This window comes from Leuresthes tenuis, unplaced genomic scaffold, assembly GCF_036924035.1.
Source record: "Leuresthes tenuis unplaced genomic scaffold, fLeuTen1.0.hap1 SCAF_2, whole genome shotgun sequence".
In the NCBI taxonomy this organism is placed as follows: Eukaryota; Metazoa; Chordata; class Actinopteri; order Atheriniformes; family Atherinopsidae; genus Leuresthes; species Leuresthes tenuis.
Window position 1 is genome coordinate 2,908,224 of NW_027325356.1, and position 22,848 is coordinate 2,931,071.

The 22,848-nt window shown below is 42.1% G+C and overlaps 1 protein-coding gene and 1 non-coding gene across 2 annotated transcripts in view; both read left to right on the forward strand.

Annotated features, from left to right (window-relative positions):
* Positions 1–22,848, forward strand: part of LOC140301431 (SH3 and multiple ankyrin repeat domains protein 2-like) — a 256,845-nt gene that overhangs the window by 121,395 nt on the left and 112,602 nt on the right. Inside the window, exon 11 of the mRNA XM_072379870.1 lies at positions 1,608–1,674. Within this exon, the coding sequence (XP_072235971.1) occupies positions 1,608–1,674 (67 nt within the window). The remainder of the gene's footprint in view (positions 1–1,607; positions 1,675–22,848) is intronic.
* Positions 21,774–21,846, forward strand: trnak-uuu (transfer RNA lysine (anticodon UUU)). Its single transcript has one exon. It is a non-coding gene; the product is annotated as a tRNA-Lys (tRNA).

Below are 22,848 nucleotides of genomic sequence, written 5' to 3' on the forward strand. Positions count from 1 at the left end.
ATCTGATAAATATTCTGCCATGTTGCACAAAACTATCAGCAGCAAACTCTGTGTGAAGTTAGCCGACTGTCACAGAGCACGGAGTGAATAAACTGTGCTGCAGGGGGGCGTGTGAATGAAGTGGTCCCAGTAGAGTGCCTGTGTAGAAATCCCTCCGTTAGCTCTCCTATAGCTGCAAGTAGCCACATAACAGCAGCTATGAGCTAACAGAGCTATAGCACACGTTCATTCATTCATTCTTCTTAAAGTATTGGTGAAATAAAGACAGATAATGCCTTATTTAGAGGCTGCATCCTCTAAGCCCCGTTCACTCCGTTATATGGATCTCCAGTTATCTAAATATCTTCTGAAGGACGCCGACTTTCACCAAACTGTTCTCGGTGAGCAGATGAACGTATTTCATGCCAGAAATAAGGTTTAGAAATACCGGAGTTCCCCTTTAAGCTCTGCAGAAGGCTGAGTACGACCCATTCAGGGAAACATGGAAAACATGCAGGACGGGGTGCCTTGAGGACCAGGATTGAGAAACACTGTCCTAAACCATACCACAGTGTCAGAGACACACTCTCAAATCCCCCGACTCAGATTAAGTAGATCTCTTCGAAAGATTGTTCAATTCTGAACACAAAAAATGAGGCATTGATCTGAATCAGGTGTTGCAGCAGGGAAGCATCTAAAACCTGCAGGACAGCGGCTCTCGAGGACGGGAGTTTGACATCCCTGCTGTACGCCATCTCATCATCGTGTATGAGAAGGCTAAACAGCAGAGGACGCAGCCTTGAGATCTTATTGAGATCATCCTCTCTGCTGCCTCTGGTACCTGCAGCTGTTCTCTCAGTTTCCTGACGCAGGGTCCACACCCAGCAGGCTCAGCTTTTCCACGAGCTGTCTTGGACTGATGCTGCTGAAAGCTGTGGAAAAGACACTGAAGGTGCTTTTACCCTTTAGGTGTGACAGGGTGAGATGTAGTACTGTGGAGATGGCTTCATCAGTCAAGTTGCTTCTCTATTCAAACTGTAGGTGGTCTAAATCTGCAAGGAGTTGGGCCTTGATGTGCCGCAGAACAGTCGGTGCAGTCTTTTGCATAAATAAAGTAACTTTACTCAGACTTAATAACACCTTGTAATTGCAGCATTGAATTGTCAGATACGTCTTTAAACTCTGACAACGTCTGTATCTCCATTCAAAAGAATTACAAACTGTAATTATCAGACATTTATTAATGAATCTGTTCGGTATATCAAAGCAAAAAGCAGAGAATTCCTACAGTTTGTCCAAAACATGAGATTTAGTGTGGGCGAACATCTGACCTTGCACGTGCACAGTCTGTACAGTGCACGCTCTGTCATGTGTGAATATCGACTCGTAGACATGTGTGATAAATTACCACAAACCGTTTCTGAAAAGGTTTTAAACATCGGAATATTCTGTGAAATAAAAGCAATGATTTACTGTTGATTTTAATAAAAAAACAACCAGTTAAACATGAAATATTCTTTTCAAACTCATGTCGTTGGGTGTATGTCATCTAGGATATTTTACTGAAAGCTACCGTTTTTCTCCTCCTCGCTCACTTTGGTCGCTCTCCCATTTTATTCTCTCAACAGGTGGCGATTATTGCTGGAAACTTTGAGCTTGCCGAGCTCATCAAGAACCATAAAGACTCAGATATAGGTGAGTCACAAGGCAGTCCATTTTCTCTTCATCTCCATCATTTGCTCATCCCTCACCTATTCTTCCAAAACCACCAAGCATGTATTCCTGAATCTCACTTGGGATACATTTCAAATCCTCTCGCATTTGATCCCCCTAAATGACGCCCTATATAATCCCCTATGCAGGATTACAAGGATGTTGCCAAGGCGACCGACGTTTATGTACACCAGACCAATCTATGTGCCACCAAGGCACGAGGAGAAATGATTAATGCTGGGATCAGCTGATTGGATCTGTGTGTCGGTTCAGGTTAAACATGGTGACGGAATGATTGGGATCATTCTTCATGCAACGAGTTTCGTGTTTTCAGGTGTTGTGGAGGTTTCGTGTCAGACTTGACTCCGAGTTTGTAACTTAGTCATTGTTAGTGTGAGTGTTAATGGACACAGTACTCATAGTTATATCATAGACCTGTTAGGAAAATAGAATTTTGTTACCAAAACTAAATTGATTCTGTGTTTATGACCCTGGAAGGAATGATTTATAATTGCACCTGCATATAATTGCACCTCCATGTCTTTCCGCATGGAAGAACAGCCACATTGCTGCCATAAAAGACATGTAGAAGAAGAGTACTGTTTCGAGTGAAAGAGAAGAAGAAAATGGAGGAAGCAGTGGCTGTGGATGCTGTTGGGGAAGTTTAAGGGTATACATTTGAGAAATGGAGGATCATACTCCAGGGAAGTCAGTGTGGAATAGATGAAGGCAGAAAACAAGAGTAATGAGTGTTTTTTTCCCCAGATTTAAATCACAGAAGAAGAAAATAAAGATGGGTAGCAAATACATAAAATTTCCCCAAATTTTTCGAGCCACGGCAAAAAAGATACCTTTCAGCCTAGTGGCCTTAATTAGAGCATAAAAAGAAGATGGAGATCATGTAATTTATGGGTGAGGTTATGTGTTCAAAGTAGGTTACCATGGTGATCTACCAGGTTAAAAGGGAGCCGACCTTTATGGCACTGAAAACACTTTCCTGTGTAACTTGGCATTTGTATGTGAGGGTCAGTGTTGCAAAGTATTTAAAGTACAGATATGAAACGCGTACCTCCAAATTTGATTGCACAAGAATTAAGAGTAAATATACTTAGTTGCTGTAAACCACTGAGGGGTGATTTGCTGATGTGTTGTGTGGGTCTTGGCTTTGATTGAGTAACGATTTAACCCCAATGGCCTAAATTACACCGGGGTTAAATGCCTGCACACAGGTCTGCATCTGTGTATGTGTGAGAAGGAAGTGAAACACACAAATTTGACAAATTTCACGTTTTTCTTGATTATTTGCCACTTAAAGGGGAACTCCGGTATTTTTAAACCTTATTTCTGGCATGAAATACGTTCATCTACTCACCGAGAACAGTTTGGTGAAAGTTGGCGTCCTTCAGAAGATATTTAGATTCCTCGAGATCCATATAACGGAGTGAACGGGGCTTAGAGGATGCAGCCTCTAAATAAGGCATTATCTGTCTTTATTTCACCAATACTTTAAGAAGAATGAATGAATGAACGTGTGCTATAGCTCTGTTAGCTCATAGCTGCTGTTATGTGGCTACTTGCAGCTATAGGAGAGCTAACGGAGGGATTTCTACACAGGCACTGTACTGGGACCACTTCATCCACACGCCCCCCTGCAGCACAGTTTATTCACTCCGTGCTCTGTGACAGTCGGCTAACTTCACACAGAGTTTGCTGCTGATAGTTTTGTGCAACATGGCAGGATATTTATCAGATTCTGAGTAAGATGGACGTTCTTACCGGAGTGAATGAAGTGTGCTGTAGCGGCGGGTGTTGATGATGTCATCCCAGTAGACGAGTGTGTAGAAAGCCCTCCAGCAGCTATGAGCTAACAGAGCTATAGCACACGTTCATTCATTCATTCTTCTTAAAGTATTGGTGAAATAAAGACAGATAATGCCTTATTTAGAGGCTGCATCCTCTAAGCCCCGTTCACTCCGTTATATGGATCTCCAGTTATCTAAATATCTTCCGAAGGACGCCGACTTTCACCAAACTGTTCTCGGTGAGTAGATGAACGTATTTCATGCCAGATATAAGGTCCAGGTTTAAAAATACCGGAGTTCCCCTTTAAGTTTTGATGGCAGATTGGTGAAGGTTACAGACTCTGCTCCAATTCAATACCCGATAAAGTGACTTCTTTTTGTCTTCAAGCCAGGAAGAAATCCACACATCATTTACTGCTTCAACCTACTTTTAAGGCCAACCACTGAAATGAGCACTGAGCATCACTGGCGGGGGCCTTTGTGGTAGTTTGTGGAGCACAGAGATAGCTCAGGGATTACGGGGTCTTAGAGAAAATGAGAAACGATGAACAAACAAATAAATAAATAAATAAGTACACAACAGAGGGCAGAGAAAGATGAGTCTGAGTGAGAAATGAATGAAAAGAGGGGGAGGAAAGGAAAGAGAGAGAAATCTAATCTAATCTAAAGATGTAATCCTGCGATTGTTGACCTCTCCTCGTGAATGCCTCCCATTCGCCTCACACAGTGGCGACCTGGTGAAAGTGGAGCACCACAGTGGTGCAGGATTACCCCCCCAAAAGCCTCAGAGCCGCCAACATCTGTTACTTCCCTAACACCAAAACCTCCCTCCGCCCTCATTCACACCATTTCTGTCCCAACCACAAGCACCGTGCTGCACAGCTGTAAGTATGAGACAGGATTAACGAAAGGTTGTCAAGTAGTCAGTCGGTCATCCTTCCTTCGTGTTTGGACATTTTTGCTCTCTGAGATCCCTGTGAGCCCCACTTGTTTCGGATTTTGGGATGGGACATCTTTACTTTTGGATCCTTGATCGGCCGCCATGGGTGTAACCTGCTGCAAAGGTGTGTCCCCCCCCCCCCCCCTTACCTGTACTTCCATTTCTACCAGTTCCTTGACTCATCACCCCACCTTAAACACACACTGAATGAAAGCCCAGCCCACTACGTTTCTCCTGAGACAGTTTGTGGCGTGTAAAGCTTCTTGGTGGATATATGCAGCTTTAGATCAGTGTGAATTCCAGTGTGTGTGTGTTTGATTAATCACCATTAATCCTGTGGCTTTCACAGTTTCTCTTGCGTACTCATTACAGATGATGTAACAGTTCAGCCACATAAATTTGCCATTTGCCAACATCATTGATAGTATATTTAACTGCATTGACTGTAGTGCCTGCCTGGTGATATGTAGCCTATTGGGTCCCCAGACCCTGAAACAATATGATTCACTCAGTTGGTTTTGCTCGTTCGGAGTAACTCAGAGGCAAATGATCAACTGAAAAGAAGTGTTAAAGACTTTTGAGCATTAGTTCTTCAACTTTTGTTCATGTTTCTGTATTTAGCAGACGCTTTTATCCAAAGCGACTTACAAATGAAGATATAACAGCTTTATAAAAGCTAACAATAAGCTACATAGAAGGAACCCAGGAGTCCGACTCTGTCAGAGGGGACAGAGTAGAGATAGGGTGCAGGCATAGAAGGAAGAGCAGAAAGATAAAGTGCAGAGATAGAGGGGGTAGGGAAGTACAAGGTAAGTGCTGGGATAGGAGATGCTCTCTGAAGAGCTGGGTTTTCAGGAGCTTCTTGAAGATAGACAGGGACGCCCCTGTTCTGGTAGCGCTCGGTAGGTCATTCCACCATCGTGGGACGACACATGAACAGAGTTTGGATTGTCTTAGGCGTGGTGTAGGAGCTGCTAGACGACAATCCTGGGACCAACGGAGGGACCCAGTTGGGACAGAAGCCTTTGCAAGAGCATTCAAGTAGATGGAGCCGCTCCATTAAGCTCTTTGTAGCTAACATCAGGGACTTGGATCTGATGCGGGCGGCTAAGGGCAGCCAGAGGAGCTCAAGTCAACTTTTGGAGCAGATGCACCTCTTTGTCATGAAACACCCACCTTAGCAGTGCTGTTAGCGGTTCATAGCACACAGATCTCATATGGTCCGTATGTAATCACACAAAGAGCCTTCGTTTATGCAGTGATTGTATTCAGTGCTTCAGATTCACCCGTTTCCTACGAGGCTCCCGTGCATGTTTGAGGGGGGAAATAAAACAGTGAATAAATATAAGCTCCATATCCAGAAATGTCCAAGTTTTCGAAGATACATTAAAAAGTTCTTTAACCTTTATTGAACTGACACTAGTACAAATAAATTATTTTCAAGGTCCTGACAGACCGGCTTAACTGTATTTAGAAAAGAGCATCCAGTCAGATCTGATGCAACAATACAGTCGAAAAAATTAAATAAATAGTTTAAAGAATAAACGGATTCATTAGCAGATTAGTTGGTGACAGGATTCATGGATGCATCAAAGGTTTGGTCTTTCCAAGCAGTCATCGCTCTCCACTTTGTGCCAAACTCCATTTGTATGGGTGCATCACATCATATTCATACAGATGTGCCTCAGAACAAGAAGCCAGACGACATGAATGTGACTGAAGGAGGAAAATTAAAGCTTCTTATCAACTAACAGTAACTGAAATGATAACTTTATACAATAATATCACGCCCTCCACAACGATGAAAACATATTTTATTGTGTTGCTGCATGAAATTATAGTTTTGTTTAGATTCTATAAATACAATGAAGTTGGTCAGTGAAAAATCTGAAAATCATTTTCTGCATTTGTGTTTGTTAAAGGGGAACTCTGGTATTTTTAAACCTTATTTCTGGCATGAAATACGTTCATCTACTCACCGAGAACAGTTTGGTGAAAGTCGGCGTCCTTCAGAAGATATTTAGATAACTGGAGATCCATATAACGGAGTGAACGGGGCTTAGAGGATGCAGCCTCTAAATAAGGCATTATCTGTCTTTATTTCACCAATACTTTAAGAAGAATGAATGAATGAACGTGTGCTATAGCTCTGTTAGCTCATAGCTGCTGTTATGTGGCTACTTGCAGCTATAGGAGAGCTAACGGAGGGATTTCTACACAGGCACTCTACTGGGCCCACTTCATCCACACGCCCCCCTGCAGCACAGCTTATTCACTCCGTGCTCTGTGACAGTCGGCTAACTTCACACAGAGTTTGCTGCTGATAGTTTTGTGCAACATGGCAGGATATTTATCAGATTTTGACAACGTGAACGACGACTTTGAGTAAGATGGACGTTCTTACCGGAGTGAATAAACTGTGCTGCAGCGTCGATGACATCATCCCAGCAGATGAGTGTGTAGAAAGCCCTCTATAAGCCCCCCGATAGCTGCCAATAACAACAACACAGCAGCTCTGAGCAAACAGAGCTATAGCACACGTTCATTCATTCATTTGTCTTAAATAAGTTATGTAAGTTATGAGTTATAAGTCATGCCAGAAATAAGGTCTAGGTTTAAAAATACCGGAGTTTCCCTTTAAATAAAGGTTCAAACTGATTAAAGAATTGCAGATTTGTGAAAACAACCCACTGAATTTCTGACATTTGTCCTCCTGTATCATCTCAGCTCCTCTAAAGCAATGTTTCCCAAACCTGGACTTCAAGGCTCTGCATGTTTTCCAAGTGTCCTTGCTCCAGCACACCTGGTTCAAGTAAATGGGTCATCTCTTCGGCTCTGTCAGACCTTCAGGAGGCCGAGAAAGACCGTTTCATTCGAATCAGGTGAGCAGGAGCAGAGAAACATGAAAAACATGCAGGGAAGTGTGCCTTCAGAACCAGAGCTGGGAAACAGTGCTCTAAAGCTGGAGGCCGCGAAGAACAGCTGTTCTCTACGCACAGCAAAAGTTGCAATATAAGGGGAAAAAGATCTCACGTGAAGTGTAATGAACTACTTTATTGCTCGATAATACGTCTTGGAGTCATAACATCCAACAGTCAGAATTCTGGATAAAGCAGAAAACAGAAACAAATTTAAAACAAGCCATTGGATCGTCCTGTGATGGCCTGGTTACCTGTCCAGGTGGACCCTGCCTCTCGCCCAATGACAGCTGGGATAGGCTCCAGCCCCCCCCTAACCCTGCAGGTGGATTAAGCGTGTATGGAAAATGGATGGATCGTATACCAAACCCCTACTTTAGATGCCACACAGCTTGAATTAGTTGGTTTGCACGTTTTCTGTCTTAAAGTTTCACTTTATCTAAAATCTTGGTTTAATCGTGGCCTCAAGAAATTTGTCTTTGTGGACGCCTCAGTCGCTCTTTTGGGATGTGGATTCCCAGCCAACTTCAACTTTAGTGTTTTCAGATTCAGATTTAAGATCTGACCGTTGGAATAGTCCCCAGCAGAAAATGATCCAACATGTTTAAATGGTGAACAACCTTTCATTGCAGCATTGAAAGTGCATTATTATCCTTCAGTGCTTAATAAATGCAAATATAGCCCGAATCTTAGCAGTTTCAGGTGTGTTCCTGCAACATTTGCTGCACAACAACTTGGATATCTGCTGTGTGGCATCTCTGCCAACAGAGTGAAACCCCTACTTTAGATGCCACACAGCTTGAATTAGTTGGTTTGTACGTTTTCGGTCTTAAAGTTTCACTTTATCTAAAATCCTGGTTTAATCGTGGCCTCAAGAAATTTGTCTTTGTGGACGCCTCAGTCGCTCTGTTGGGATGTGGATTCCCAGCCAACTTCAACTTTAGTGTTTTCAGATTCAGATTTAAGATCTGACAGTTGGAATAGTCCCCAGCAGAAAATGATCCAACATGTTTAAATGATGAACAACCTTTCATTGCAGCATTGAAAGTGCATTATTATCCTTCAGTGCTTAATAAATGCAAATATAGCCCGAATCTTAGCAGTTTCAGGTGTGTTCCTGCAACATTTGCTGCACAACAACTTGGATATCTGCTGTATGGCATCTCTGCCAACAGAGTGAAACCCCTACTTTAGATGCCACACAGGTTGAATTAGTTGGTTTGTAGGTTTTCGGTCTTAAAGTTTCACTTTATCTAAAATCCTGGTTTTATCGTAGCCTCAAGAAATTTGTCTTTGTGGACGCCTCAGTCGCTCTGTTGGGATGTGGATTCCCAGCCAACTTCAACTTTAGTGTTTTCAGATTCAGATTTAAGATCTGACCGTTGGAATAGTCCCCAGCAGAAAATGATCCAACATGTTTAAATGATGAACAACCTTTCATTGCAGCATTGAAAGTGCATTATTATCCTTCAGTGATTAATAAATGCAAATATAGCCCGAATCTTAGCAGTTTCAGGTGTGTTCCTGCAACATTTGCTGCACAACAACTTGGATATCTGCTGTGTGGCATCTCTGCCAACAGAGTGAAACCCCTACTTTAGATGCCACACAGCTTGAATTAGTTGGTTTGTAGGTTTTCTGTCTTAAAGTTTCACTTTATCTAAAATCCTGGTTTAATCGTGGCCTCAAGAAATTTGTCTTTGTGGACGCCTCAGTCGCTCTGTTGGGATGTGGATTCCCAGCCAACTTCAACTTTAGTGTTTTCAGATTCAGATTTAAGATCTGACAGTTGGAATAGTCCCCAGCAGAAAATGATCCAACATGTTTAAATGATTAACAACCTTTCATTGCAGCATTGAAAGGGCATTATTATCGATCAGTGGTTAATAAATGCAAATATAGCCCGAATCTTAGCAGTTTCAGGTGTGTTCCTGCAACATTTGCTGCACAACAACTTGGATATCTGCTGTATGGCATCTCTGCCAACAGAGTGAAACCCCTACTTTAGATGCCACACAGCTTGAATTAGTTGGTTTGTACGTTTTCAGTCTTAGAATTTCACTTTATCTAAAATCCTGGTTTAATCGTGGCCTCAAGAAATTTGTCTTTGTGGACGCCTCAGTCGCTCTGTTGGGATGTGGATTCCCAGCCAACTTCAACTTTAGTGTTTTCAGATTCAGATTTAAGATCTGACAGTCGGAATAGTCCCCAGCAGAAAATGATCCAACATGTTTAAATGGTGAACAACCTTTCATTGCAGCATTGAAAGTGCATTATTATCGATCAGTGGTTAATAAATGCAAATATAGCCCGAATCTTAGCAGTTTCAGGTGTGTTCCTGCAACATTTGCTGCACAACAACTTGGATATCTGCTGTGTGGCATCTCTGCCAACAGAGTGAAACCCCTACTTTAGATGCCACACAGCTTGAATTAGTTGGTTTGTACGTTTTCAGTCTTAAAGTTTCACTTTATCTAAAATCCTGGTTTAATCGTGGCCTCAAGAAATTTGTCTTTGTGGACGCCTCAGTCGCTCTGTTGGGATGTGGATTCCCAGCCAACTTCAACTTTAGTGCTTTCAGATTCAGATTTAAGATCTTACCGTTGGAATAGTCCCCAGCAGAAAATGATCCAACATGTTTAAATGGTGAACAACCTTTCATTGCAGCATTGAAAGTGCATTATTATCCTTCAGTGCTTAATAAATGCAAATATAGCCCGAATCTTAGCAGTTTCAGGTGTGTTCCTGCAACATTTGCTGCACAACAACTTGGATATCTGCTGTATGGCATCTCTGCCAACAGAGTGAAACCCCTACTTTAGATGCCACACAGCTTGAATTAGTTGGTTTGTAGGTTTTCGGTCTTAAAGTTTCACTTTATCTAAAATCCTGGTTTAATCGTGGCCTCAAGAAATTTGTCTTTGTGGACGCCTCAGTCGCTCTTTTGGGATGTGGATTCCCAGCCAACTTCAACTTTAGTGTTTTCAGATTCAGATTTAAGATCTGACAGTTGGAATAGTCCCCAGCAGAAAATGATCCAACATGTTTAAATGGTGAACAACCTTTCATTGCAGCATTGAAAGTGCATTATTATCGATCAGTGGTTAATAAATGCAAATATAGCCCGAATCTTAGCAGTTTCAGGTGTGTTCCTGCAACATTTGCTGCACAACAACTTGGATATCTGCTGTGTGGCATCTCTGCCAACAGAGTGAATTATTCAAATTAGATGTTGAGATTTAAGTTAATCAGAAGGCGTCAAGAATAATCTGCATGTCGCATCCGACGGGAAACCGTGTAAGATTATTAGATTCCAGTGGCAGTAGTGGTGTTGGAGTCTGATTAGCGTAGCTTAAACGCATGACAGTGGCCAGAAACGAGCATCAGTGCTGCACGTTATTCCCGTCTCCATTTAGTGGTTATGAGCTTAATCAATCAGTTATTTCATCTGCTCGCTGTCATTTATCCTCACCCAGAGAGATGACTAATCCAACATCAATTTCCACCGCTACACTGAGTTATCTTACCTGTGGGGCAAATATCTACATGGACTCCTATTCAGAGAGAATGGACACAGCTGTGAATTAGAACACTGTGATGATTGCTGAAGTAAAAGCTTCTCAGAAGGCACTGAGGAAGATTTACGTATCTAGCCTGATGCCCTGATGATCATGCGGTGAATGTGTGTGTGTGTGACCTATATTCTGTTTTTAATAGCCAGATATTCAAAGCTCTGTGCATAGAAATATGCTGCCACACAGTCAGAAATAGCTTGCTGTAACCACTTCCTCACACAGCTAAAGAGTCACAAGGTTTGGCCTTCTGTTGTTTTCATCAACCATGAAAGAAATTTTAGTTTTGAGACCAAAATGTAAACCACAGCCATTCAAATTCAGTAAATTACCGTGAAAAAAAGCATTTATTGGGGTCTTTGCTAGGTCCTAAAATGAGATAAATACAACTTCAGATGGACAACAACAAAATAACACACCTTGTCATGATATATTTATTTAAAAAATAAGCCAAAATACAGAAGCAGTCCATCAATACTGTTTCTATAGGAATGAAGGGGATAAGTCAGGTGATTAACTGATCCTCAGTCAGTGTGAGCAGCTCTATAAAAGCAGAAGTTCTGTCAGTTTTCAGGTGTGTTTTAACATGATGCCAAGGAGGAAAGACATCAGCAATGATCTCAGAGAAGCAGCTGTTGCTGCCCATCAGTCTGGGAAGGGTTATAAGGCCATTTCCAGACTATCTGGAGTCCATCATTCTACAGAGAGAAAGATTATTCACAAGTGGAAAACATTCAGGACAGCTGTCAATCTTCCCAGGAGTGGACGTCCCAGCAAGTTCACCCCAAGGTGAAAAAGCCCAGAGCTACATCTCAGACTCTACAGGCCTCAGTTAGCATGTTAAAGGTTAAAGGTCATGACAGCACAGTTAGAAAAAGACTGAACAAGGATGGCGTGTTTGGAAGGGCTGCAGGAGAAAGCCTCTTCTCTCTAAAAAGAACATGGCAGCACAGCTTAGGTTTGCAAAGCTGCATCTGAACAAAGCTCAAGACTTCTGGAACAATGTCCTTTGGACAGACCAGAGCAAAGTGGAGATGTTTGGTCCTAATGCACAGCAGCACGTTTGGAGGAAACCAAACACAGCATATCAGCACAAACACCTCATACCAGCTGTCAAGCACGGTGGTGGAGGGCTGATGATCTGGGCTGGTTCTGCAGCCACAGGACCTGGGCACCTTGCAGTCATTGAGTCCACCATGAACTCCTCTGGATACCAAAGTATTCTAGAGTCAGATGTGAGGCCATCTGTCCCACAGCTAAAGCTGGGCTGAAACTGGCTCATCAACAGGACAAAGATCCCAAACACAGCAGCAGATCTACAGCAGAATGTGGGAAAAAGAAAAGAATCAAGGTGTTGCAATGGTCCAGTCAGAGTCCAGACCTCAGCCTGACTGAGATGCTGTGGTGGGACCTTAAGAGAGCTGTGCAGAAACCAAAGCTGCAAACCTCAATGAGCTGAAGCAGCGCTGGAGAGAAGAGGGCCGAGATTCCTCCAGAACCAGGAGAGAGACTGATAACGTCCCACAGGAAACCATCACTGCAGCTCACTGCTGCTGAAGCTGCTGGATCAGGGGTTCACTTAGTTTTACACTCACTGCTGCTGAAGCTGCTGGATCAGGGGTTCACTTAGTTTTACACTCACTGCTGCTGAAGCTGCATCTAACTAATATCTAATGTGTTGTGTGTTTATTTGAAGTTAATTTACCTGGTAAGGACCAACTTAAAATTGATTTGTATCTATATTTTATTCTATGTCCTGATACATAAACCCTTAGTTTTTTGTTTTTGTTTTTGTAAACTGTAAATCATGTTTTTTTTTAAAAAAGATTTACTTTTATGAATATTTGTCTAAAATTACACATCAATAAAGAACGCAAAACACTGTAATTCGCTGTCGCTGCAGACAATGATTTAAAACTTCGACTGTTATCGTCACAGTTGAGCCACGAAGAAAAAAAACAACCACAGCCAAAAAAATAAAAGTCTTAATCTCTTTGGGTTTGGCTAAAATGAGACGACTGCACGAACACAATGTATGGAGAGGGTGTTTGTAGAAGATATCTGTTGTATTTCTGCTCTCCGTGCAGCCATAAGCCTGTGTAAGAATGATTGACAGATGGGTGTATTAGACCACCCGCTGCCAGAGTGTGATAATCCCAAAGGGTGAGTGCATTGCCCAAACACACACTTTATATGTGTGCACGCTCACACATTCACGTGCACACCCCAACCACTTCCACACTTGTCCATTCCCAGTTTGCTGCAGGCTTAGGGGAGCCGTCTGATTCTTTATGCTTAAAGCTGGAGTCTGTGCCTTAACAGAAGCTTTTTTTTTTTACATAGAAATTACTTTTGAACAAATAAAACAAACAAACAATAATTTATCCTCCCAAAAATCCGCAGCTTGTTGCCACAAAACAGGAAAGGAGGCATCGCCCTGTCAGCTGAGACTGAGGAGGCTCAATGTTTATGCATCAGGATTTATTTTTATACTCACAGTGTGATACAGGCTGAAGATTGTGGCGAAGTTTTCTTTGAGAGATCAGGTGGTTCAAGAGGAACTCCGGTATTTTTAAACCTTATTTCTGGCATGAAATACGTCACATCTAGTCACCTTCGGAAGATATTTAGATTCCTCGAGATCCATATAACGGAGTGAACGGGGCTTAGACGATGCAGCCTCTAAATAAGGCATTATCTGTCTTTATTTCACCAATACTTTAAGAAGAATGAATGAATGAACTTGTACTATTACCGTAGTTCCCCTTTAAATCACCTTAATGCCTCTCAGCATGAAAACGCAGAGATAGTTAGAGGTTCAAGATATTCAAATACAATTAACCAATATAATTTACAGCAAAACCTGTTGAATAAGAGCATCGAATGTTGATTTCTGATTTAATTCCCTTTAATCTGCTACAAAAACGTTCTTCAAGCTTTTCTTTTCAACAGCAATTGTGCTCACTGTGAAGGTCCCTAAACATGCATTTAAAAAGCAGTGAAATAACTGGACAAGCCTTGATTGGAGGATTGTTTGAGCTCATTCAACAATCCAATTGTTTCTGCAAAACTTCTGCCATTTAACTATTAAAATGCCGTGTCAGCATTCACACAATTGTTTTCCTCCATCTGTAAACTTTTGACATTTTTTTGAAAGCCTACTTCTGCATAGTTTATGCTCTTTAAACCATTCAAACATCAAAACGCTCAACTCTTTCTGGAGGTTTATGCTATGACCTTCCATTGTTTTTGCATTTTTATTTTAAGCATTAAAATGATTGGACGAGCCTTGATTTGTCAGGAGATTTTCTGCATCCTGAGTGGGTGTGCATGCATGGTTAGTGACTGTCACAGTAAGACAATATATGACAATCATTGCTGTTAAAGATCCAATGCAAGGACCCAGAGTAGGTCAACAGTTTGAGTCACAACTTGGTACCTTTGTTGCTCGCTTCACCCCCATGAAAGGCCGAAGTACCAAGCCTCTGAATGTATGTAACCTTGACATTTAGAGGTTCAAAAGCAAGCATAAACTATAAAGAAGGAGCAGGATTTGAAAAAAGGAGAAAAATAACTTGCATATGCTGATTGAGCTCACTTCATCCATGCATGTACACTCACTCACGGTGCAGCAAATCCCCGTAAATAAAGGCTTGTCCAACCATTTCATGGTTTTAAAATGTTATAAATGCTTAATAATTGTATCAAAAGTCATAGATTAAATCTCCAGAATTAACTAAACATTTTGATGTTTGAATGGTTTAAATGGCAGAAACTACGCAGTATGAGTAGGCTTTAATAAATAATAAAAATAGCCTTATGGATGAAGGAAAACAATACTGTGAATGCTGACACAGCAGTTTGTCACTGAATGCTGTGTCAGCAGTTTACTGCAGCAGACTGTTATTATTGGCTCTCACTCAATGAAAATAAGGCAGGATCTGTCAGGGCCTGGGACTCAGGGTCAGTTCAAAAGCAAAGATGTTTATTTAAGTCAAACACAGCAGAAAAGGCAGGTTGAGGATCTCCCGACAGAGCAAAAGAAGAAGCTGAAACTCCTAAAGCGCTCTCCACAATAACTATGCCGCTATGAAAATCTAAATAACTCTCCACGCCAGGAGGAAAACAGAAAGGACTGAACAATAAAAACTCACGCTCTCCTGATGAGAGGGAGAGAAACAAAGGACGCTCACTCAAAAAAACCGAGACACTGTGAAACTTAAACAATTAGCTTGAAGGCTCACCTCTAAGAGCAGAAAAAAAGATTTTTCAGGAACAAAAATCGCTCCACTGGAGGAGGAACTATGAAGCATTAACCTTAACTAACGCAAAGCTTCGCTAACAGAGAGGACTATAAAAGGTTACAGCAAAAACACAACAAACCAAGGCTGTGAAACTCACCGTGATTATATAAATTAACTATGGCTATGAATAACTTACAAACAACACGCTCTGCAGGAGAGTCGCTCGACTGCAGGCTCAAGGAAACTATGGCTGTGAAATCTATGGTTCAAGAGACAACATACTGGCACAGGACACTGCGAGACGCAGACTATTTGAACACATGAGGGACCAAGGGGAAGAGGTGGAAACACTTTGGGAATCAGGGAAGACAATCAGACGCCTGACACAGGAGGAAGGGTGAGATACCTGAAACGAGAGGGGAAAGTTAGTGAATTTCAAAATAAAACACCCAAATCGTGATTCTTGACTCGTGCATCTGTGTACTGTGGTCATCTTAAACACCACAGAACTCCATTAGTCTTATTAGAAAGTGGACAGGACTGAAGTTTGTTCTTGCTTGTGGGAAGTGGAATTATTTGGTTGTGTTCTGCCTTCACTGTGTTTGATTGGAGCAGGGATGTCAAACTCCGGTCCTGGAGGGCCGCTGTCCTGCAGGTTTTAGATGTTTCCCTGCTCCAACACACCTGATTCAGATTAAATGGATCTCTTCAAAAGATTGTTACATTCTGCACAAACCAGCCAATGAGGCATTGATCTCATTCAGGTGTGTTGGAGCAGGGAAACATCTAAAACCTGCAGGACAGCGGCCCTCGAGGACCAGAGTTTGACATCCCTGGATTGGAGCATCCTTCTTTTTTGCTGCACTGCAAAGTAAACGGCTTGAGGTTTATTCTGAAATGCAGGGATATGTCGACTGTGGTTACAGATCAACTGTGTAGATACTTGTATGTAGGGTTCAAAAAAGCCCAGTGAGTAGAAAACACTTTGAAGTGGAATTTACTAAATACCCGAATGGGTCATAGTGTTACATCCACCTGATTAGTTTGATGTCTCAGTGCTTTGTTTGTGATCAAAACAGCTGAGACCCTCCAAGGCCTGGACTCTCTGAAGGATCCTTTTACTTCCTGTGAGCATTCCCCAACATCCAATCACTCCAGCATCTCTCTCCTTGCGTGCACGTGGTATTATTCAAACCAGAGACGGGTCTCTCTTCCCTTCTAAGTGGCTCTTAATGGCATTAGTTCAGGCTGATCAGGAGAGCAGACTGAGTGACTTCCTTCTCAGCTCAGCTGTAGCAGAATCAGCTCAAATTGTCACTGCTGCTTGCCGGAGATAAACTGTGCAGTCATTGATAAAGGAGCAGGGATTCAGTTAATCAGGAAATCATTTATTGGACATCCTCATGCATTCGGAGCGGCTCTTTCCATCTCTTCCTCTCATGCAACAACTGAATGTTCTGACTCATTTTCCATCCATTTCCTGAACTCTCAAACCAGTTTTCATTGGTTTTGGCAGCAGAAACTGGAGCTGCGGTCTGTCCCAGCTGGTCTGACTGTATGCAGCTCCCGTGCCAGTGTGTAACAGCACCTTGAAGGTAGTGGGGATCTAAATCTAAACCAAATCTTTTAATATGTCAGTAAATCATGGTGATCTGTAGCTTGGGCCTTATGCCACAAGCGTTCATGAAACACAACCTCAAAATCAATCTTGACTCAAACGTAATGAACCTAAGAATGAGTTTTTACCAGCATTCAACACGTTTTATCCTTCCAGTGTGTGCTCCTGGTTTCTTTCTGTCTCACTAAGCAACAGGAAACAACTTTTAATCACAACATGTCACTTTAAGGACGTTCTTGCCTTTATAACATGATTTAAAACTCCCATGTACAATATTTTAAACTGCAATGTAGCAATAAAGAGCCACGTATGTGAAGACTGAACGGTTCATTGATGCTCGAGAGCAGGGATCTCAAACTCCAGTCCTCGAGGGCCTCTGTCCTGCAGCTTTTAGATGTTTCACCTGATTTAGATCGATGCCTCGTTAGCTGGTTTGTGCAGAAATCTTTTGAAGTGATCCATTCAATCTGGATCAGGTGAATTGGAGCAGGGAAACATCTAAAATCTGCAGGACAGCGGCCCTCGAGGACCGGAGTTTGAGATCCCTGCTCCAGAGCGTGCAGCTTCTCTCTTCTTTATGCCCGTTGTCTTGCTTAGAAACTCTAAGTTAGTCAAAACTGCCTGTGTTCAGACATGCATCGCTCTCTCAAAGTAAAATCTAGCTTCTCCACCACTGAATAAACTAACTTCTTTAGTTAGAAAGACTGCAACAAAGATACAATCCACAAGGGTTGGTGTTTACATTTAGACATGGACCTACGAGTTCTCATTAGTCAATTCAGAAAGGGAAAGCAGGGTCTGAGGATATCATTGCGCAGTGGAAGGAGCACTTTGAGGATCTCCTCAATCCGGCCAGCATGTCCTCCATGGAGAAGGTGGACTCTGAGGACTTGGGGGGAGACTCGTCCATCACCTTGGCAGGAGTCACAAAGGTAGTCCAAAAGCTTTTGGACTGAGATTATAAAAGCTCTGGACATGTCTGTCTTGGCTGACACACTGGGGTGGTGGTTCCCATTTTTAAGAAAGGAGACCAGAGAATGTGATCCAACTACAGCATGATTGCACTACTCAGAGGAGGCTCCGACTGATCTTGGATTCAGGAGGAGCAGTGGGGTTTTCGCCCAGGTCGTGGAACAGTGGACCGGATCTTTACCCTCGCAGAGTTACTGAGGGGGTTCACTGGTGTTTGTTTTGGATCCTTCAGAGGGTGCTGCAGGAGTACAGAACACCAGAGTCGCTTTTGTGGGCTATTTAGTCTCCAAAACCAAAGCAAGCGCTGTGTCAAGGTCAAACTCCTTCATGGTCATCGTGATTTTCATAGATGGGCTCTCAAAGCGTGGCCAGGGAGAAGAGGGCATCTGGTTTGGGAACTCCAGGATATGCATCTCTGCTTTCCACAGATGATGTGGTTCTGTTGGTGTCTTCAAGCCTTGACCTTCAGCGTTTGAAGCTGAGTGTGAAGCGGCCTGGATGAAGGTCAGCTCTTCCAAATCAACCGTGAAAAGGTAGATCGGGGTGAGTCCTTTCCATCAGACGGAGGAGTTTAAGTATCTCGGGATCTTGTTCTCAGTGATGGTGAGTTGGAGTTAGAGATGGACAGATGGATTGGGGCTTTGTCAGCTGTAATGAGGGCGCTGCTCTGGTCCGTTGTGGTCATTATTCAACTCTCACCAATGATCACAAACATGGGTAGTGACCCAAAAAAGGAGGTCGTGGATACAAGCGGCTGAAATAAGTTTCCTTCAGAGGGGGGCGGGGTCTAGCCTTCGAGATAGGGGAAGGAGCTCAGAGTAGAGCTGCTGCTTTATGCTTTATTTACAGCCTTTACATCATCCCAAATTAACCATATCAGTGACATTAGAAGTATTTTCACAATACTCAGACCTGAGTTTGTTAAATTACCAGACAGGTGAGATCTGGACTCAGACACTAACCGAAGATGCACAATCTCTGACACTTTTCTGTGGCTATGTCCTGCCAAATGCCCTCATTCTTCTTCTCCAGATGTGTGGCAGCCCAGTCTCCCCTGGAAAAGTGTTTGGGCTGCAGCACATCTGGTAACCAGACATTTGTGTGCCGTTTCATTGCTGTGAAAAGACTCGTTAATACAGCAGCAAACTATTTGCTGAGTGAGGATAAAGCAGTGCAATGATGATCTTACCAGATTCATACCTTCTGTAGGCTGTTCTTTAGCCTGCATCTTCAGTTCATCTGACTGCCTGCTGTAGAGCACGAAGCATCGAACCAACCCAGTTTATTCCTACTTTGAATAAATAACCAAGACAAGGTAAAAAGATCAATGTAACCTTTGCTGTTTCATGCATGATTAAATGGGCTGACCAGTGCACCTTTGGGTTAACACACAATTACAGTTAAAAGTTGCTCAGAAAATAGCTGCTTGACCACTTTTTGTTTGCTATTCGTTTTATAAATTGTGAAACTTTCAGAGCTGATTACATTTACATCACATTCATGGCATGATTTTAGCTTTTTAGGAGTTATAATGTGCTTATTCTCAGGGTTCAGAAGTGCTCTAAACTGTATTTAAGCCCCTGATCAACCTCTGGGAAACTGTGATTGATGTATTTATTCTAATAGAAATTAGCTAATTAATTAAAAGAATCTCCGAGCATTGAAAGAGAAAACTGTTAAGCCCTTTGGTCTTTTTTCATTCTTTTTCTGAGGTTTAGATAAAATGTTATGCATTAAGCTGTAAAGGTCTGTTAGTCTGATGGGAGCCTGATTATTTATTTTCAGCAACAAAGAGATGTTACAGGATTTCTGTAATCATACATCCATAAGCAAGGGATGCAAGTTAATTTATTCATGATTATAAATGTTTGCTCTTGAGAAGAAATCTCTTCCATGCTCTATTTAGCTAATTATACCAGCAGTATATCTCAGAAGGAGCATAAATTGACACTGTTTCGCATCCTGTCAGCAAGAAAGGAAACTTTATTACTGCTGATTTATTTATTTGTTAACGTGATGTAAGTGTGTTCTTCAGTTTTGGGGTCACGGCCCCAAGTGCTCTGATTAGCACCACTGTGCACCACTGGTGCCTTCACTTCCCACATCTTTTCAACTTCCCCCTTTAGCTCTTGGTGGTTTTTTTCAAGCTTTCAGTGTTTATTGTACTTGATGTTGCTGTCACTTCAGATTTCTACCTCTTTCACTGCTGCTTTCTGTGGTTTATCGACCACCACAATGTCCGGTTGGTTAGCCTTCACCTGTTTATCAGCCTGGATCTTAACTCATTACCCACAACCTTTGGAGGCTTCCTTTGACTTTGACTTTGGGACTTCTAACCCATACTTAGCACAGATGTTCCTGCACACCATTTCCACCACTCCATGTATGCCATACCTGGTCCTATCGGGCATGATAGACCCCAGCCTCTATTGCTCTTTCGCTCAAGCAGCTCTACGCTAATCATAGAGCTGCCATGCTGAACATGCCGGGGTTTATACTTCCTTCTCTTTCATCTCTCCTTCACTGGGTTTCAGCTGCCTGACTTATTCACTTAGCAGCTCATCACTGGGGGCCATATTCCTGGTGTATTCCTCAGTCTTTGTTGCCTCATCCTAGATCGTGGCTCTTAGTCTTCAGTATGAAGGAGGTTTCCTACTTTGTTGTGGAGGATCTTGACCACAATCCCACCCAGCATGATGCGGATAGACCGAAACTCAGTCTAAAATCAGTGCTGGACCTCCTGTGAATTACTGTTAGCTACCTCTGGGCAGATTGATGGTATAAAAGAAATATTCCTCAGAATATTGGTGATTTTTTTCCTTATTTTAACACTGAATGGTCTGTTTAACACATAAGTGCGTGCATCACCATCTTTCTGTTGGTTATTATGGAAAGAGACATGACAGAAATCTGCTCATCGCTGCGTTATTGCATACTTTATGACCACATATGCTTTGCATGTAGCCATCTGCTGTTTCGCAGGGTCACTTCTGGGAAGAATTTGCCTTAATGTCATCTTGCTCTGAAGTTCTGTGACATGAGAGGAGAAGATGAAGATGTAGATCTTGGACGAGCCTTCGTTAAGGACAGTTTGTAGTCAAATAACTTCTCACAGAAAGCAGATTTATACGAAACATGACAACTGCAGGAAACAGAAATCTCTTCATGCAAAAGGCACACGTGTACACTGGTGTGTATGTGCTTAATCATGTATGGAGCCATCCCCTTTTGAGTTGCTTAGCAACACCAAGGGTTTGTTTTACGAGGAAGCAATCCACAAGTCCATAGGATACTCAATGTGGGTATTATTCTACCTCCGTTCCCTGCTCCCAACAACTGGCCTCATGAAGTCCAAGATCAAGTACTTCCTGAAACTATCAATCAAGTGGATCCAAAATTCCCAACAACAGCTTCATTCTCTGAGGTTTGAGCGTCTTCTGTGAGGACAGAAATCATTTCAGACTCTTCAAAATCAACCAAAGAAGACAGATTGTGGAGCTAACTCATTCTCTTGTGTATGCTGGAAAGCACCAACTTCTTTGCATGATTGTGTCACCACAGAAGGGGAAATTTTGTCATTTCGTCATGTTTTTACCAGCATAAGTGATTCATTTAGCAACTCGTCATGATACATCTGTTTTATCAAACTATAAAAATGAACCTTTTTAAATTATTTCAAAGCCCTGACCAAGACAGGCAGCGCCTCAGTCAGCAGTGCATACACAATATAGTCATTAATATACGTACATATGCATATCGCAATGAATAAACTACTGAATTAAATGAATCATGAACATCTAACTAAGACACAAAATCTGTGACTCATTGCAGTTGTTGCAGGTTAAACTTACAAATCATAACATTTGCCATGTGTCAGAAGTTATTTAAAACACTGTAAATTAATTTATATGAGCCACCTTTATAAGATTCCTCTTTTTATGAAGCTGAAGGAGGGAGAGCAGCATATCTGACAGCCCTTTTCCCCGTTTTAAGGTGTGATATAGCTCAAGTCAGGGCCTGGATAGCTCAGTTGGCAGAGCATCAGACTTTTAATCTGAGGGTCCAGGGTTCAAGTCCCTGTTCAGGCTTAATCTTATCTGCAAAAACCTAGTTATTACTTGAGATCTTAGCTGTTAGATGGCTTACACCATTCAGACAGTTAAGATGCTTTACCCCCCACCTGTCCACCTCCAACAAGGTCCTTAGGCTAACTGCCTACCTGGGATATGAGTGTAATAAAAGCAGAAACATAATGGTTTCCTTGAAGTTGACATGAGTTCAGTGGTTTAAGCATAAATAAAGGGACATTTAATCAGGTTTTACCTGCTCTTACTATAACAAATACAAAGAAGAAACATTCTTGCATTGCATGTATAGATGCCTATTTGTGGTCTTTAAGGGTTTTAATAAAATAATTTCATGGCCATTGTTATAAAATCTTGTGCAGTTCATCCCATACATCCAACTGTACTGCCACTGCATATATTCCCAGTCCCACTTCTCCTCTTCTTATTTTCGTATTTGCACATCCTCAAATAATCTTCTCACCTCCTCTCTTAGTACCTCCCACTTGACATGTGAGTAAGGAAGATGAGTAGAGTCATGAGGAGAGAAGACTGAGGGAAAATGAGATATCTGAGCCATCGTTTTAGCCCTTTCTGTCCTTGCTTACAGCTTCTCTGGCAGGCTTCTTTCTCCTCGAGGTGCCTTTTAAGAACTGAGACATCATTCACGATGTTCTGCTGAGATTCATTTCCAGGTCATGAGCCGGAGGAGGGAGGAGATGAAGAAGAAAAGAAACCTCTTGTTCTCTCACTGTTTTGCCTGAAACGAGTTGTGATAACATCAAATTTGGTGCGTTAAGGTTCCGTATTCATGCTAAAACATTAATTTTCATTAAAACCGGCAGTCATAAAATACATTTCAGAGGCCATGGATTGTTGTCTGTTTAGTTTTTACAGGTGTAGCAGCTGGTTGTCTGGTTTTTGTTTCTATTTTTGTTCTGTTTCCTCTTCTTTCCTCTTCTTCTTTCCTTGTCCCCCGGTCCGGTTCAGCTCTATTACATGTTATATATTATGAACAAAAATAAA